Below are 15,645 nucleotides of genomic sequence, written 5' to 3'. Positions count from 1 at the left end.
TTATGGGTTGCACATTGATTCATGAAAAAAAAATCATACAGCTGTTCACTTATCAAGGTCCTGAGATCTATATCCACATTTAACTTCAGTGTTGCCAGATCTGCAGATAAATTGCATATTTTTATTCGAGGATTATTTAAATAATACAGGTATATATTCTGTTTTGGTTGTGCTGTTGCACACATCATTCTGTTTATTCTGGTTGTAGGCTCTGGTGAAATGTTTCCCAAAGCCATACTTGTTTGTGAGTGTGTGGTTGGCAAACCAATTTGATAACATAAACGTATGAATGATTTCACTAAGGTTGTGAAACAAGTTTTTACTACAACGTAATATACATATAAACGGTTTCAACCAGGATGTGAAGTAAGTTTTTATCACAACTTCATATTCTTTTTATACTTGCCCAAGATAATTATAATGTGGAACTAATCTGTTGAGGTTATGTTACTTCCCGCTTTTGGGTTTAATAACTATAACCCTAAAGGGAAATCATATTTTTATGAAAGCAGGCCTATCATATAATGTGTATGTTATTTTAATAAACCATAGATTATTTTAATCATTAATAAAAGGAATTCTCATAAAGAGATGGTGTAACATTATGAGCCATTATAAAACAAGAAACTACAGGGTAGAATTTGAATTATAAAAGTAGGAAATTCTTTAGGTAAGAGATGGATTTTAAACATGTCACTGTTTTAGAATTGAACTAGGATAGAATAGAATTTATTTACATTATGTAGATCCTTCATAGGCCCAGGCCAATAATGTAGAACATGTCATAGCACAAATGCAATACTTGTTTATAATACAAATATAAATTACGTAGTTATGACAGTAAACTACAGCATTACCACAAAAATAATTACACAATAAATCATATCCACTATTGCTTACATGTTTTTATAATAGAAGAGAATTTTTGGTTGAGATAAATTCTTTGGAGTAGGAGTGTGTTAGGAGATACTCTTTAGTGCTGGCTTAAACTATTTTATGTCATGATTCAGACTTTTTGTAGTGGGTGAGGGAGAGGTTATTGAATAGCTTAATTCCAGTATAGGAAACTCTTTTTTGATATTTTCTGAGGTTATTGTTTGGCACATGAAGGTCATAGCTGTATCTTGTACTCATATTGTGAATATCTGAGTTTGAAGATGGCTGTCTTGTGGGTTGTGCTGTGTAGACTCACTGCCGTGTACATAAGGCTGTCCTTTTAATGTTTGCCTTTATTTAATGATTTTCTTTTGAATGTAAAATATTTTTTAGCTGTTTGTTGAGTTTGTTCATTTATAGTTACAATCTTTGCTTGAAGAAAATTTTACATTCCTGGAAGTAGAGTTTAAACATTTTCTGAGGCATATTAAAAAAAATGGCTGTTACTGTATAGATATCTTGTAAATAGTAGACTTCAATACATTTATCAAAGGACAAAAAAAGAAAGTCTGAATTTTTACCAGAAGACCATCATGGATATCTTCACCATTGTGAGAATCTTTATTCTCAAAGAATGAATATTCTTGGAACACAGACGGTAGAGCAACTAAAAGTTTCACAGAAATAAACCAAGAAATGCACATTGCAAGTAACTTTTATTTTCAAAGTAGAAATGAAAGTACAGACTGCCTTTCTGTTCCCTTTAATAAAATAAAGTTAACACATGACACAAATTCTTCCCAGAGGTGGGACTAGGTAGTTTTACAAGTTTTGTGTGATAGGTAATGACAATATATTTGTTCAACAACATTGAAGGTTATGTAGAACACCTAGCTTGCTTCCTTTTTTATGTTTGAATATTGATGAGAATTTAACTGTATATATGTAATCTATAATCTTGTGGTGAGATGACATACTTCAAAAGTGGCAACTGAAACAAAGCATATTAAACGCACAGTTATTTGTTAGCATTCTTAAGCTGTATATATTAAAACTTATGTGGTTCTAATTTTTCTTTTCACCCATTGTTATGAGATGTATGAGGATGGATGAGTGTAGCATGAAGCATGCATGGGATCAATGAGGCATGTCTGCAATTTTAGTCAAAAAACTGTATGACCACATGGGAGATCTAGACATAGGTGGCAGGATGATATTAAAATGTATCTGAATTTAATTTCATAGTGAATGAAAAGCTCTCTGCATATGCAGTTATTTAGTTTAGAATGGGTCTACTGACTAAGATTTCAGTAACATATATATAGACTGTATTCAAAATCTTGTTTTAAACTTCATCAGTCATAGTCTAACCAGATAATAATAGGTCGTAGTAAGTGAAGTGTGATTCGATTTTAGGAAAATATTAATGTAACCTTTTTTTAAAGTACAACGTGACGGTACATTGGCACCCCTGGGTCACGATAGGGGATGTCCAGTAACTGGGCTAGGGTCATGACTCCATCATGGGGTGAGGTAACCTGTTGACAAACAAAAAAGGTTTTATTCATAAATATTAACCTTATTTTATTAAATGAATAGTCTCAGCCCATCTGTGATAATACCATATGTGACACGATATGATGAGCTTTTTCACATAAAGCCAAGCACAAAACATCTGATTCTCCAAACTAAGACTTTTTTTTTCATTCACTTAAGTCAGTAGATTTCACAATCATGGGCTTCCTTCACATCCCATATTTCAAATATTTAATGCAGTGAAATGCCTTTTAGTGTTTCATGTTATGTATCTTTTCTTCAGCTGAACTTTAAATGGTTGATTTATGATTCAACATCATTAGTAATCTCTGACTTAATTAACTACAGTTAATATATTTTATTTGATAATGTAGACCTACTACCTTTAGTTTCAGTTCAGTTATTTCAGATTGCTTATGAATCACTTGTTTCTGATCTTCCACTAAGGTGCAATCAGTCTGCTGTCAATATATTGTGTGTTAGACTTCTAGACTTATTGTCTTTTTAGTTATCTTCTGATTCATAATAGCTTGAATGCATTGAGTTAAATTTTGAGGTACATAATGTTAAATAAATATAATTTCCTTTGCTTGTCCCATAAGTGTGTGGTTGCCTTCTAGTATGTGAGATTCTTCAGTGTTGGATTGAGAAACGTATTTTGAGTCTAAGATGTACTTCTAGGAGCATGTTTCATCATTTGAGCCTTCATCCTTTTGCAGTGCTGTGTTTATAAGCCATGAATAACTACTGTATACTTTGTGTTGTATGTGCTAGTGTTTGCTTCACTGTTTTTTGAACACATGTTTTATTTCATGAGCACATGCACTAAACTACTTATATTGGTATGTATAATTATGCAGTAGGTTGTTGATATGACCAACACTTGCTTGTCGCTTCCTGGAGACCATGAATCTCTTGTCCTTCGTAAATCCTCCCCATTGGCTGCTGTCTGTCTTTTGCGCAGGGTACAAGGGATACTGCTGAGCAGTAGGCAGTATAGGGTAGTGGTATCCCCCATGTCGCTCCAGCCAGTATTGATGTGGGGTGGTTGATGGATTTGCTACTGGTCCTTCCAACCATCCACCTGAAGAAAACACATGGTGTTTTCTATTATTTGACATTTTTTTTAATACTTTCCAGTATGTATTTCAACATTGATAATTGGCCAATTCCATAAAAGTTTAAATCTTTCTTAATACCATCACAATACATTTCTTACATTTCACTTAATTGATGGTGCCCAAGATGTCTTCAGTGTATATGTATAGGGGCTTAGCATTAAAAGGGAAACTGTTTTTATCTGTTGTTAATGATTAACTTGATACAGGTTTTATGTATAAAAATAAGCTACTGAACAACAGAAAATGTTATCTGTATGACATAAATGAAAATAATTTTAGGAATTTTCAGTTATAGTTACTGTTTATAACATTAACAATAAAAGTAACTGCAGTTTACTTTTTAATTCTTACACCCTGAAGATAAATGTATATGTTTCAATCTTTTTGGGCTCCATCAGTTAAATGAAATTTATAGGTTGTATTGTGGTTGTACTAGTAAAGATTTGAAACGTGGAAAACAATGATGAGAACATCAAATTTAAAAACCTATAAAAATTATGTAACTTAATATAATTTAAACACAGTTCGTATCATTTCTTTCATCTTACATTGTCGATAGAAATCAGAGCAAGCAAAACTGTGCCTTGGCAGTCTTTCAACTTGAATACTATAGGGTTACCAGACACTTTATTTTCAATGGAATTTTCCCATAATTTCTTGAAAGGTTACATCATACTGGTAAATTAAGAAGAGTAGAAAGGTGTATTCCAATAGAATACACATATTTTCTGAACTAATTTGCTGTGGCTTTGCATTCTTCATTGAACATTTATGTTATTATGTTCATTTATGTTAGATAAAAGCTTGTTGTTTTGAAGCTAGTTAGTCACACTACAGATATCACTGCGTAGAGTTACAGATTATCTTACTTGTATTTTATTAAATATTTATTATATCATAAAATATTTAAAATAATCATTGTAGGGCTAATGGGATATTATTTTTTTATTATTTATAAATTTTCCACGTGATGAGCAGTATTTGAGGAAATTTATATTATCAAGTTTTGAGTTTCACATAATGTTAGTGTTATATTGGAACAATAGAAACCAAAATTAAATAAACCTCGTATCTTTGGTTTAGATGCCCAGTTGTAAATCTAATTGAAATCAGTTCACTAGTTTCGGAGGCAAAACAAGCAGGTAGATAGACAGAAACTCTCCATGCATATATTTTGGGTACTTCACCAAAAACAGAATACTAATTGGCATGACTAACTAGCTTTATCTGTGTTGGAGTATCCCTGGTATTTTTTGAGAAAGAACCCAATCGTGTTTTGATGATGAATGAAAAAAGCGTTTAAGACTGTTATAAGACTTTCAACTTTACCTACAATATCCTATTTGAATAACATCAGTTTAATTTGCAGATTGATTTTACTAGTCTGCATCTTGATCCTTGAAGAATTGTGAATGATCAGTTACCCTGTAGAATGAGAATATGTGTATAAAGTGTAAAGTAATGCTTACCATCAGTCTGAGAAGCATCTCCATCATCATCTTCAACTTCTTCGTTCCGTTCGTCCTCTCCAAAAGATCTAGGAATGTCCAATCCATAATAGTTTAAGCAGGAAGGATCCATACTGGCAATAAATCAATCAGTTGCATTTTGTGTATTATGTTTTGAGCCATGTCATAGTAAGTTTGTGTGTCACTTGAAGTTCTGTTGAATACTTACAATACCTCTAAAATTATTCCATTCAAATTTTGAATGCAGCCAGCCTTTTTCAATGAATCTAATACTCTGTCTTCGTAGAACTGTGGTTTTCAGCTGATGTGCCACAAGACTATCTTGTGTGGATAACAAAATTAAAGTAGATAATTACAGTGTTTTTTGGGGAAATTCGTTATTTTAAAAAGCAGTAGCAATAGCACTAAGTTCAGACAGACAGATATACAGTATAATGCATACATTTCTGTCAGTTTGTCACTGTTCCCAAGTCCTTTGTAAAAGTGTGTAACGCAGAGGAAAAAGTTGGAAACTCTCATATACAATTTTCTACCTGAAAGTTATAAACAGACTTGTATATTTGCCAATTTTCATATCTGTTTGTCACATTCAGTTTCACATTCTTAACTATATTTTCATCATTTGATATTCTGAAGCTGAAAACATAAATTTTGAATAATTATTTTTGTAGGTTTTGTGTTCTTCCAGCCAAACACCAGGATGGTAGTTTGAAATTGACCACATTTGCTTCCCCCATCCCCTTCCTTTCTGGTTAATGAAGTAACTAGATATAACATTAGTCTTCCTCTTATATAATTTTATGCTAAACGAACTCTGTAATTAATGCAACATAGTCACATATGCAAAGATGAAAGAAGATATTTTGTATACTCATAAAAATAGCTTTACCTTGGGTTATTGTCATTTGTGACTCGATGCTCAGCTTTCCACAATGACAGCAAGGTGAGAACATCCTCAGGATCAAGCCCAAGATCTCGCTTCAGCCTGGCTGTGCTGCTAGTGAGGTCATCAGTAGGCAATACAAATGGGATATCAGGCCGGTAGCTGGAATGAATTGAAAACTATAATTAGAAATCAGTGTCGCAAAGAAGGATTTGCAAATGTTTAGCTGACTTTAATGAAGTAAGACTGCTCCACCTCATGCTGCAGGTGGTTTGCTGAAAAAAGAAAACAATATATATATATATATATATATATATATATATATATATACTTTTTTGTATTTGAGTATCAGTAATAAGGTTATCTGATTTGAGGTTGTTAGAACTGTCTAAATATTGGGTTGAGGGACATGCATTGTAATACACTGTACACATATTCTTTATAAATGGCATTATAATCCATGTGATTCACTCCTGTCCATATATTTATATTTTCATATCCTGACCATATATTATTTATTTTACTCTTACCTGCGCTTTGTTGGTGGTGTGTATGTGAGGCGTTGGTTGCGTTTCCGTTCATTTGATCCCCCGTAGTAGCGGTACTGGTTCATTGCACCTGGGAGAAATCCTTGTCAGTCAGTGATCCATTTATGTGGATAATTTCCACTAGTACAGATTGTCATTATGTTATTTACCAGCTATAACCTCAAGTTGCTAACAGTTACCATTTTTGTTATTGAAAATGGCTGTCTTCTGGGTTGTTGCGCCATGTAGTCTAGTAGAAGTTTAATGATGAAACGTCGGTACAGACTATACAGCTCAACAACACACGAGACAGCCATGTTGAGACTCACCGTCATGAAAGCATCAAATCCTATTTGTGTTTGTCATTGCTAACATATAAGAAAAGTTTGATGCATAATTTTTACATTCCATACAAAATTTTACTTGTTTATTTGCAGTGGTTAATTTAGCATTCACCATAAACAGGAAAGCTAAATACAAATTTTTACATTGCCGCCTAGATGTTGTTTCTATGTTCTGCAAACATTGCCTTCGCAGGAGTTTAATTTATTTCAAACATATAACCATATAAATATTTGGGGCCCTTCATTAAATGGTGCTTGTACTTCTCCCGCTCATATCTCACTGTTTCATGTTGCTATCGCTGGTGGCAGGAAATTAAAAACATTAGGGAAGAGTGGCATGTTGAGGTGTGATATTTATATCAGCTTTAATGAAAATTCATCAGTTGGTTGAAAAGTGTTTAGGGGAGACAGATACAGAGGCTTAATAATGTATATAAACCTATATATCTTTATAAATTATGGTAAGTATGGTAAGAAAAGTGTGGTAAAAGGTGTCCCCTAAAGATTATATAAATTAGGATTCATTTAGAATTTTTTTTCTGATTTCACACAATTTCAGAATGACTTCCGAATGAGATTGCTTTTACGAGCCAACAACTTACCAGGGTCGCCATACAATTCAGACTTGAGGAGAGCATTCTCAACATGCTTATCATGTGCTGCCTTCCCCACACCGTATTGGTATCCCTTCTCATACTGTGACACAGTTTTTCCACGACTCTGATAATCCTGCTGATTTGCCAAGTCTCCGTGGTTTTGTTCCTGGTGGTGTTGAGTGTTCTTGTGTCCTGTATTATGGATGTTGCTTTGTCCCGTTGCTTTTCCGTCATTGCTGTATTGTTCTTGGTGTCCATTCTTGTTTCCATCCTCCCATGTCTTGCTGGTACTTGATGTGGCAAGCGGTACTGCAGTTGGTAGTTCCTCATCTTTGTCAAGCTTACTAGAGGCTGGAAAACCATCAGACATGGTAATAACTTCTGCTTCCGCTTCAGAAGCAAGGACAATCTTCTGTCTGTATAATAGGCAGTATTGGTTTGTTGATGATCATTGTGTAATGCCTGTGTGTCTGTCTGTCTGTCTGTGTATGTGTATATAGAGAGAGAGAGCTGGGGTAGTTCAGTCAGTATAGTGACTGACTATGAACTGGACAATCAGGGTTTGATCCCTGACATGGGTAGAAGTTTCTTTCTCTAGCCTCTGCGTCCAGACTGGCTCCAGGAGCTCACTCAGCCTCGTAACCAATATCCAGTGGGTACCGGGTTCCTTTTCTGGGTATAAAATGCTGCTGGGGCACAACGCTGACCACTCACCCTTATCTAGTGCAAAGGTTAAGCTCTCAGAGTGCTATATGGCGTGTAGTGGGATAACTTTACTTTATATATACACACACAGACAGAGAACAGATGCTGGAAGGAAGATTTTGGACCAGGATAGGCGAAGGAGATGTAGAATCTTTTTCACATATTTCTAAGTACTTGGTGGGTGGGAAGTAAGTAGGCATTGAGAAATGGTTATAACCTCTATATTTCTATATTATAACCATTTCTCAATGCCTACTTACTTCCCACCCACCCTGGAAGAGGAATATAATACAGTAAAATATATTAAATGCCATTACATATACAATTTTTGTAATTATCATGCAGGTATCTGGAAAAAGATGACAGTTTCTGTGAGGTAATTGTGTTTTTAAACAAGATTGAATCCAGAGGCTACGTCAATGCATTAATGTGTGCATTTTGGCTGTCAGACCACGTTATTCTTTCGTTTAATTTTAATCAAAAGCAAATATTTCTGAAGTGATGTTTAATTTTTAAAATGTATAGTTTGAATAGTTTGGTTGTAAAATTGGTAACAGAGAACAACAATATCTTATACAGGCCACAATTGTAGCATTACCTTGCTTGTGAGTAGTGGGATAGAATTTATCAGCTGAGGGGCGGTTCTGTTGGTTTCCAAACAGCATCACCTCCTGTGCTTTCTTCACTGCAATAAGAAAATGTGCTGCGATCCACCAAACCTGAGTTGATGTGTGTCTTATGTGTACCCGGACCTATGACATAGCTAGGAATCTGAGGGACTTATTAAGAAGAAAACCATCTCACATATACACGGATTGTTTCAGAAGTTATATGAATACGTCACGTCGATATTAAGGAATGTGTGAAATAATATTCTGGACATTAAAACGACGAATAAGCACAAGGTTGCTAGTTCCCGTACATTTATTTTGAAGTGTGGCTTAGATCTGGAAAAATATGTTGTTAGAACAGAAGTTTTGAGGTATGAAGCTATAAAGTTCTGCACCATAGTAGACGATATTACCAAGGAATATATACGTAATGTACCTACTAATAATGTGATAAATATAGGGTTAATAAATAATTAAGTTAAAAATGGTTGAACCACTGCAGCAGACTATCAAATCTTGTTCCACAGTGCCAACCAGAAAGATGTATTATATTTTTCATTTGTGTCTTATTTAACGACGCTGTCAGTAGCCCAGACTTTATAGCCTCGAATGATGGGTTTATTAATGAATTGGAAAGGATTTGGAAGGTAGTGGTCATGCCCGAATTTAAGGCACTATCTCGGAATTTGACTGGGGGGACTGAGGAAGACTATGAAACACATCAGGATATCAGTCTTCGGGCTGCTGTATATGTAGTAGGAGTGATAACCACTCGACTGGGACTTTCGGTCTGAGTATTATAGGAATGTGGGAAGATGGTTTTATTCAAGTTGGCTATGAAGCCAGAAGAGACGTAAGGGTTTCGTGAATAATTATCATAATTCTGGTCCTAAAGAGAGAACAGCTGGACATGTAGAGGTTATCAGACAAAATGTATTTCTGTGACTGTACATTGTGTCCTCTTTGCTGTTGGCTTTGACCGATGATTGGTTAGCGAGCAGGCAAGACTTTTTGCAGGTGTGCCTTGTATAAATGAGGAGGTCAAGGCAGGGGCTACCAGCCAATGCTTCCACCTCGTTATATTGATTTAAATGTCGTCACTCAGTCTTCCCCTCCTTCCCTTCACATCCTCATGCTACTTGTTGCTTACGGCATGTAATTATTTGGATAAAATGAAGAGCTTAGTTTTCTATCTGCTTCTACGCCTTGGGTTGTGTACAGTGCGGATATTACTATCGACCGAGCTGTAAAATGTACACGTGCCGGTATCAAAAAGATTAGACAAGTTTGAAAATTGTGTTCCACGAAAGCTCAGCGACCCGCAGGATCAGAGTTTGCTTTTATAGGAGGAAAACACATACATGATTATTTTGTATTTGCTAACACAGAGTATACTGAAATAGTTCCCTTATGGTATATTAAAATCCCGAGAAGAGTATCGACATTTGTCAAAATTGGGAGTAATGTTGGCTCGTAAAACATTACCTTTTTTGTTTTGTTTCTATCATCAGTCCATCCATATATTTGTCTGTCTTCTTATCCACGCGTAATAGCTACATTTTGTCATCTACTTATTATATAATTTTTCTCGTAGTAAATTTTGTGATATGTGAAAAAGCTATTCTTACGTACGTCTCAGTATTTATATGGAAACACTAATCAAAATTTCTCAAAATCTGCAAAGGTGTGTAAAGGGTATGAAGGTATTCTAGACGTCGATATTAGATGGAAGTGAGTGGTTACCTCACGCTTCGGCCGCCTTGACCCTTTTACTTATCGCTTAGGGAAGCTGGGTGGACCCCAGAACCAGTCTAGGTGAGATAGTGGCGGGGAAAAATCACTACCCATGCTGGGAATCGAATCCCATAGTCAGTCACATTATGAGATTTTACAAGCGAGAAACTGTTTTTGCCGTTTTCAGATTAACTCAAACCATTTATGGGTCACGTACCACATGCTTTGTAACTGACTGTTATGTGTTTGAAATCTGTAATAGTATTCTCGGACGATGTTCTCACAAATGGAGTCTGAAATGAAGAGTAGCAATTGTAATATGTACAGTAAAAAAGTGAACGTGCTTATGTTATCAAGGTGTCGAATTTACAGGAAAAAACAAACAAACAAACAAACAAAGAAGGCTGAATGATTCAGATTACTAAGTCTTTCTTTGGATAAGGCAGTTCTGCTCCCAGCAGAAACTAATTTCCTCTGTCCATTGATTTAGCAGTGTGTTGTACTGTACAAAATACAAAGGCAATTTGTTATAGCAAATTAGGACGCTCCAGTTGTCAAAATGTACATTGATAGTGAAGTTTGAAGGATGAAAGAACTCTGCAATATGCCAGATTTATATTTGTAGTTCTGCTTTGGAGGATATCCGCACGTTTCTGAATATAATATTTAGTATGGTTAAATAATTTACATATTATTAGCATTTTCGGCGTTTTATGAGTTACGAAGGTTATTTTTATATTATGGAAAAAAAACCCTCTCATTGTTATGCACGACATATCTCGATTAGAAGCATTAGCCTTTCTTGTTTGAATTCTCTTCTTGATTGATATTTTATAACTTCAGTTAAAGAAACATCTCTCATATTCTCTCAACGATTATAGTCAATAAGTCGAAGAGAAATGCCCTTGTCCTCTCCGGTAACTGAACCCCGATCGTCAACCTAACGCCAGTCGCTTTACTGAACTCAAGTTATCACGGCTTAGATTTACATATTGTAATTAGATACAGTATATTTGTATCTGCAGCAAATCAATATTGACGCCATTAAAGAATAACAAATCTCTAGGTTTGCATTTGCAAATTATCGTATGGTTTTAAGAGGAAATGGAATGGGTCCTACCGTTGAAGCAAAGTGACACAATAGCGAGCACAGTAACAGGAAAACATGTTCTGAAACATCAGACTCTGTTGGATGAAAGGCGCACTGGGATGTCCTGGTCCCCTGCAGCGGAATTACGTGATACGCACACACAGTAAACAAGATGCTATCGCATATTGGCATAGTTCGAAGAGACTTTCATAATTCGTTACAAAACCTGTTAATGGATTCTGGGACATGTTTAAAATCCTCCGATAATTAATTGTGCTGTAGGATCTGATGATAAATTGCATTTTCGTTGCTTGTCTCTGATATGGTCACAAATGCTAACTTTGGGGTTAATTAAGAGGCGGGAATTCTCAACCTCTTAAAAATCTAGTGGTATGTATACGTACCACCTGTTGAAACATTCATCATCCTGATTTCAAAATAAACAGCAGAGACGTCCTTAAACACCACACCGACCTTCTAGAGGTGCTTGTCAACAGGTAGTAAATACCTCTGAAACGTCGGAAAAATTCTTCCAGAATACACGGCGCAACATCCCAGAAAACAGCCATCTTGTTTTGGGAACTGGTGACTTGCTTCTTACCTTTGGATGTGCTGGGTTCGGACTCTGCTGCCTTAATGGCATCTACCAACAGAGTACTCGGTAATCCAGCCACAACGGTTATCAGGAAGGCTGTCAGGACACAGGTTGCCGTCATCCCAGCCATGACAGCTGCGCAGTGCAGACTCGGTTTCCTCTTGTTCTAAATTTGAAATGAAAGCGAAGTATAGATTATCCGAAGGGAACAACCAAGTTCAACCTTTTTTACCTTTTTCCGTTTGAGGTTAGCATAAGAAGTAATTTAGACGTTCGTAACTACTTAACGCAAGTCCTTTATTTGAGACATCAGCTGTTAAAATATGTTATTGATTCGTTTAATTATGCTTCATCAGCTGCAGTCATTTTTGGTTTATAGCCACGGTGGTCTAGCGGTTAGAACGCTGGCCCTGTAATCCTGGGGGATCTCGGGTTCGATTCCCGGCGGTGCCGGAATTTATAACTTGTGTTGGGCAAGGCCGTGGTCTAGGCAACACGGAGTTTTCCTTCCGGGGGCTTCCCCGGTTTCTCCGTGGCATCCCAACAATTACTCCATTCACACACAGAAGAAGGCAATGGCAAACCACTTCTGGATCATCTGCCATGAACGTATATGAACAGGTCTCAGTCCGAGAAAAGGATGGAAGGATCCTGTTCATATGGACCTGTCGTCAGACAGAACACTAAATAAATAAATAGTGTTGGGGAGGAAGTGGTCCTATTTCAGGTGCTAAGGGCCCTAAAAGTCATTCAGGGTTTCTTGTTTCATTGTCATCCGTTGGGCTCCTATTTAGAAGGGTGTTTACGGCTTAGAAGGACAAAAAGTGTTTGGCGACAAAGTTTAGCAATAAAGTAAAGACTTAGTGATTGTTAGGGGACATTTATGTCAGTACTTAAGTTGATTTGTGAATCTAAGTAATGAAATGTAGCGTTTGTTGATATCTTTTCAAAACAACTCTAAATTAAATCGTAGGTGTTTGACTCATAGCAGCCATCTCCAAATAAGGAAATACTGTCACACAGATTTTACTTGTAAAGTTAATAGTTACTCACTGCTTTTATAAAACTCGTAGGTTCGCTGCCATTTTCACTGAAGTTCGTCATTAAACTCTATCCTGATACTGTTTAATCCAGTCTTCGTCTTTTCTCTTGAGAATCAGTTGTAATATTACCCTTCCATTTTTGTTTAGTTCTTTCAAGTGATCTCTTTCCTTGAAGTTTTTAAACCATATATGTAGTTCTTATTTTACCCATTCATGCTAGATGTCTTTCCCAAGATGATAATCGATTTAATCACGCTAACAATATACTGGATGACAAGTACGGCTTCAGTCTCTGTCGTGTTACTACGTAAATAAGGAACTAAGATTGGAAGAAACATCGAGACAACGAGATTCAACCCGGACACCTAATACTACGTACCACACGCGTTAGTGTGAAATAAGCTTGTTCGGGGTGTTAACAGAGTAACAAAACTCGGGTTATCTCTTACTCCTGACATAAAAATTGCAATTCATTGCCACTCTGGCATTTAGTGCAGCCCTCATTTCCCCCGGAGCAGAATCAAAGTACGATAAACAGTGGAGCTTTCTGTATATCGCAGCTTTATTTTAACCTCGTTGCAACAAAAGTTAGAATTTTTATTACGTAACGTAAAAATTTCTCCCCAACGACCACCATTAGAACAGTTATTAAAACGAATGCTAATGAAAGGAACTGTAAAAAAATTAATTATTTCAGTAAAATAAAGAAAGTTAACAAATTATTACGAATCCTGCCGTTAAGCAGAATATTGAATATATGTAGTACTTTGAAGAATTTGTTGCAACGAAGGGGTCCTGAATGATTCCATTTCCCTCCATGTTTAAACTGCAGATAATGTAACGACTAACCATATGACCATTCATTGGTTAATGTGTAGGTTATTTAATAATGCTCTTTATCTGCAGAATTTACGTAGTTGTGAATGAGATGAGGCGCTGATCATGAACGATGAGTAGATTGGGAATTGGAAGGAGGCGTTTAAGGTAAATGTCGGCATTAAATATCCAGAAGTTTGTAACTTGTAACAAAATCTCAGTGACCAGTAAACTATTACTTCAAAAGTTAATTGGTCATAATGTGATTTGTAGGCTCAAAATGAAAGACATTTCTTGAGCGCCTATAGAAGTTCAGTCTTGTGTCACGTGGTTTATTGGTTTCATGCATAGTCGATGATTATAGATTTTGAGTATCTGGCATCGTCATGGAAGCATTTCCTTTGCGTGTTGGACAACGCTAGCACTCATCAGTAGGTTTTTGTGATAAGGACTATCGATCGGGCATCACAGACCGAATAGTCTTTCATTTATTTTTCAAGGCGCAAACAGACTTAGCATCCGAAATGTATGTACGGCGTATATATGTGTTATAACAGCGGTTCCCAAAGTACAAGCTAAGACCCTCTGGAGTTTTTGTCTGGGGCCCTAATGGCCTGGATATAACGTATATAAATATCTTAAAAAAACCCGCACTAAATTACAAAAATGTAGTTAACAGAAAAGTGTTTTACAAATGATTAAGTTTCGTTAATAATTATTTGTTTAAAATGATAAATTATATTTTAAGTGATTTGTATTTGTTGGGAAAGCCTCGAACATTTGGGAACCACTGTTCTGTAATATAAAATCTTTCCATCCAGTGTACCTAGTGATTCCTAGGCGAACATATGGATTACGATGTATAAAGTAATATACATTCACCGCTGTTTTATTAATAGCCAACTGCAAACGGCTTAATGCATAATGCGATGTGTTTGGTATTTGCAGTACTTATCCTGATATTGTGCCGTGCTGGTAAATAACAGTAAAAATGTGATGATACATCTTTTCGTCTTAGAATTTCAATATACTGATAATTAGATAAAAAATCAGTAACTTCATACGTCAGTTGAGAGGTTAAGTACCCTGTTATTGTTTACATTGTCTCTTAAAGTTAATTAAATTTGAAAACAAATTATATTTGTCTTTAGCCCTAATATACCCAGCACCAACGACATTTTTTTTTCTAGATAGTGGACGTCAGTTTTTGTTAGTTTGATTTGGTGAGTTGTTAAATGTTTAGAACAGAGAACAAGATTAAATAAATAGTTAAACATTTACATTCGTACGTACTGAGACTTCACAAGACATGTACAGTGGCTTACAATAATAAATAGAGGTGTGTTTTACCTGGGCCTTGAAGTGGTCGGCAGGTAGTGGGCGTGTGAGCTAGCAAGGTGTTAGCAGGGCTGCGAACTAACAGGCGTTCGCTCGATTTGTTCGTTCTTATACCCCCACCCCCCTGGATTCTTGATACGCATGCGTGTGCATGATGACTGGAAGACCGGAGGAACAAGGTTTATATTTTGTGTGGGTGTTTTCACCCCTTCGTATCCTGTACTAATAACGATTTGAAATTATTGTTACTTACAACGAATTTTTCAAATTTGTTATAGGTACGTGTGTATTCGCATTTGCTTTTGGTATTCATGTACGATTGTACGCTGGAAAATGCATGTGGATGTTTAGAACGGTAGTC

At 35.9% G+C, this 15,645-nt stretch overlaps 2 protein-coding genes across 8 annotated transcripts in view; one reads left to right on the top strand and one right to left on the bottom strand.

Annotated features, from left to right (window-relative positions):
- Positions 1 to 20: 20 nt before the first annotated feature.
- LOC110831050 (uncharacterized) overlaps positions 21 to 15,645 on the top strand; it is a 28,588-nt gene continuing 12,963 nt past the window's right edge. The window contains exons 1-2 of one of the 3 annotated variants that reach the window (XM_022066605.2): positions 178 to 366; positions 14,037 to 14,114. The gene's annotated coding sequence lies outside the window, so the exon portion shown is untranslated. Of the gene's footprint in view, positions 150 to 177; positions 367 to 14,036; positions 14,115 to 15,645 lie in introns of those variants that run through there. The other 2 variants (XM_022066604.2, XM_022066603.2) reach the window with 2 other exon arrangements.
- LOC110831054 (prohormone-2) lies at positions 1,576 to 15,413 on the bottom strand. 5 transcript variants are annotated; one of them, XR_002543464.2, is made up of 10 exons: positions 15,297 to 15,413; positions 12,094 to 12,253; positions 8,656 to 8,742; positions 7,359 to 7,703; positions 6,416 to 6,503; positions 5,892 to 6,047; positions 5,003 to 5,115; positions 3,290 to 3,496; positions 2,310 to 2,414; positions 1,576 to 1,867 (listed from the first exon to the last, which is right to left on the bottom strand). XR_002543464.2 is itself a non-coding variant. In XM_022066607.2 (10 exons), exons 2-9 carry the CDS (start codon positions 12,215 to 12,217, stop codon positions 2,316 to 2,318), a joined length of 1,215 nt encoding a protein of 404 aa, XP_021922299.1. In that variant the 5' UTR covers positions 12,218 to 12,253; positions 15,297 to 15,413; the 3' UTR covers positions 1,576 to 1,867; positions 2,310 to 2,315. The 5 variants fall into 5 exon arrangements, 4 of the variants coding, with proteins under 4 accessions (XP_021922299.1, XP_021922300.1, XP_021922301.1 ...); XM_022066607.2 differs by having other exon boundaries at positions 3,294 to 3,496; XM_022066608.2 differs by having other exon boundaries at positions 3,300 to 3,496.

Source organism: Zootermopsis nevadensis, unplaced genomic scaffold (assembly GCF_977971745.1).
Source record: "Zootermopsis nevadensis isolate Lab colony 2312 unplaced genomic scaffold, Znev_1.0 Znev_ptg000030l, whole genome shotgun sequence".
Classification (NCBI taxonomy): domain Eukaryota; kingdom Metazoa; phylum Arthropoda; class Insecta; order Blattodea; family Termopsidae; genus Zootermopsis; species Zootermopsis nevadensis.
Note: the sequence above shows the minus strand (reverse complement) of the source record. Positions and strands in the feature narration are given on the sequence as shown.

Excerpts from the sequence above, each read along its gene's own strand:
- LOC110831054 (XM_022066607.2), bottom strand. The coding sequence starts at position 12,217 with ATGGCTGGGATGACGGCAACCTGTGTCCTGACAGCCTTCCTGATAACC. Across the intron at positions 5,116-5,891 it reads ACAAATGACAATAACCCAAG|TATGGATCCTTCCTGCTTAA; the intron begins GTAAAGCTATTT and ends ATTTATTGCCAG. Across the intron at positions 2,415-3,293 it reads CCAGGAAGCGACAAGCAAGT|GTTACCTCACCCCATGATGG; the intron begins GTTGGTCATATC and ends GTTTGTCAACAG.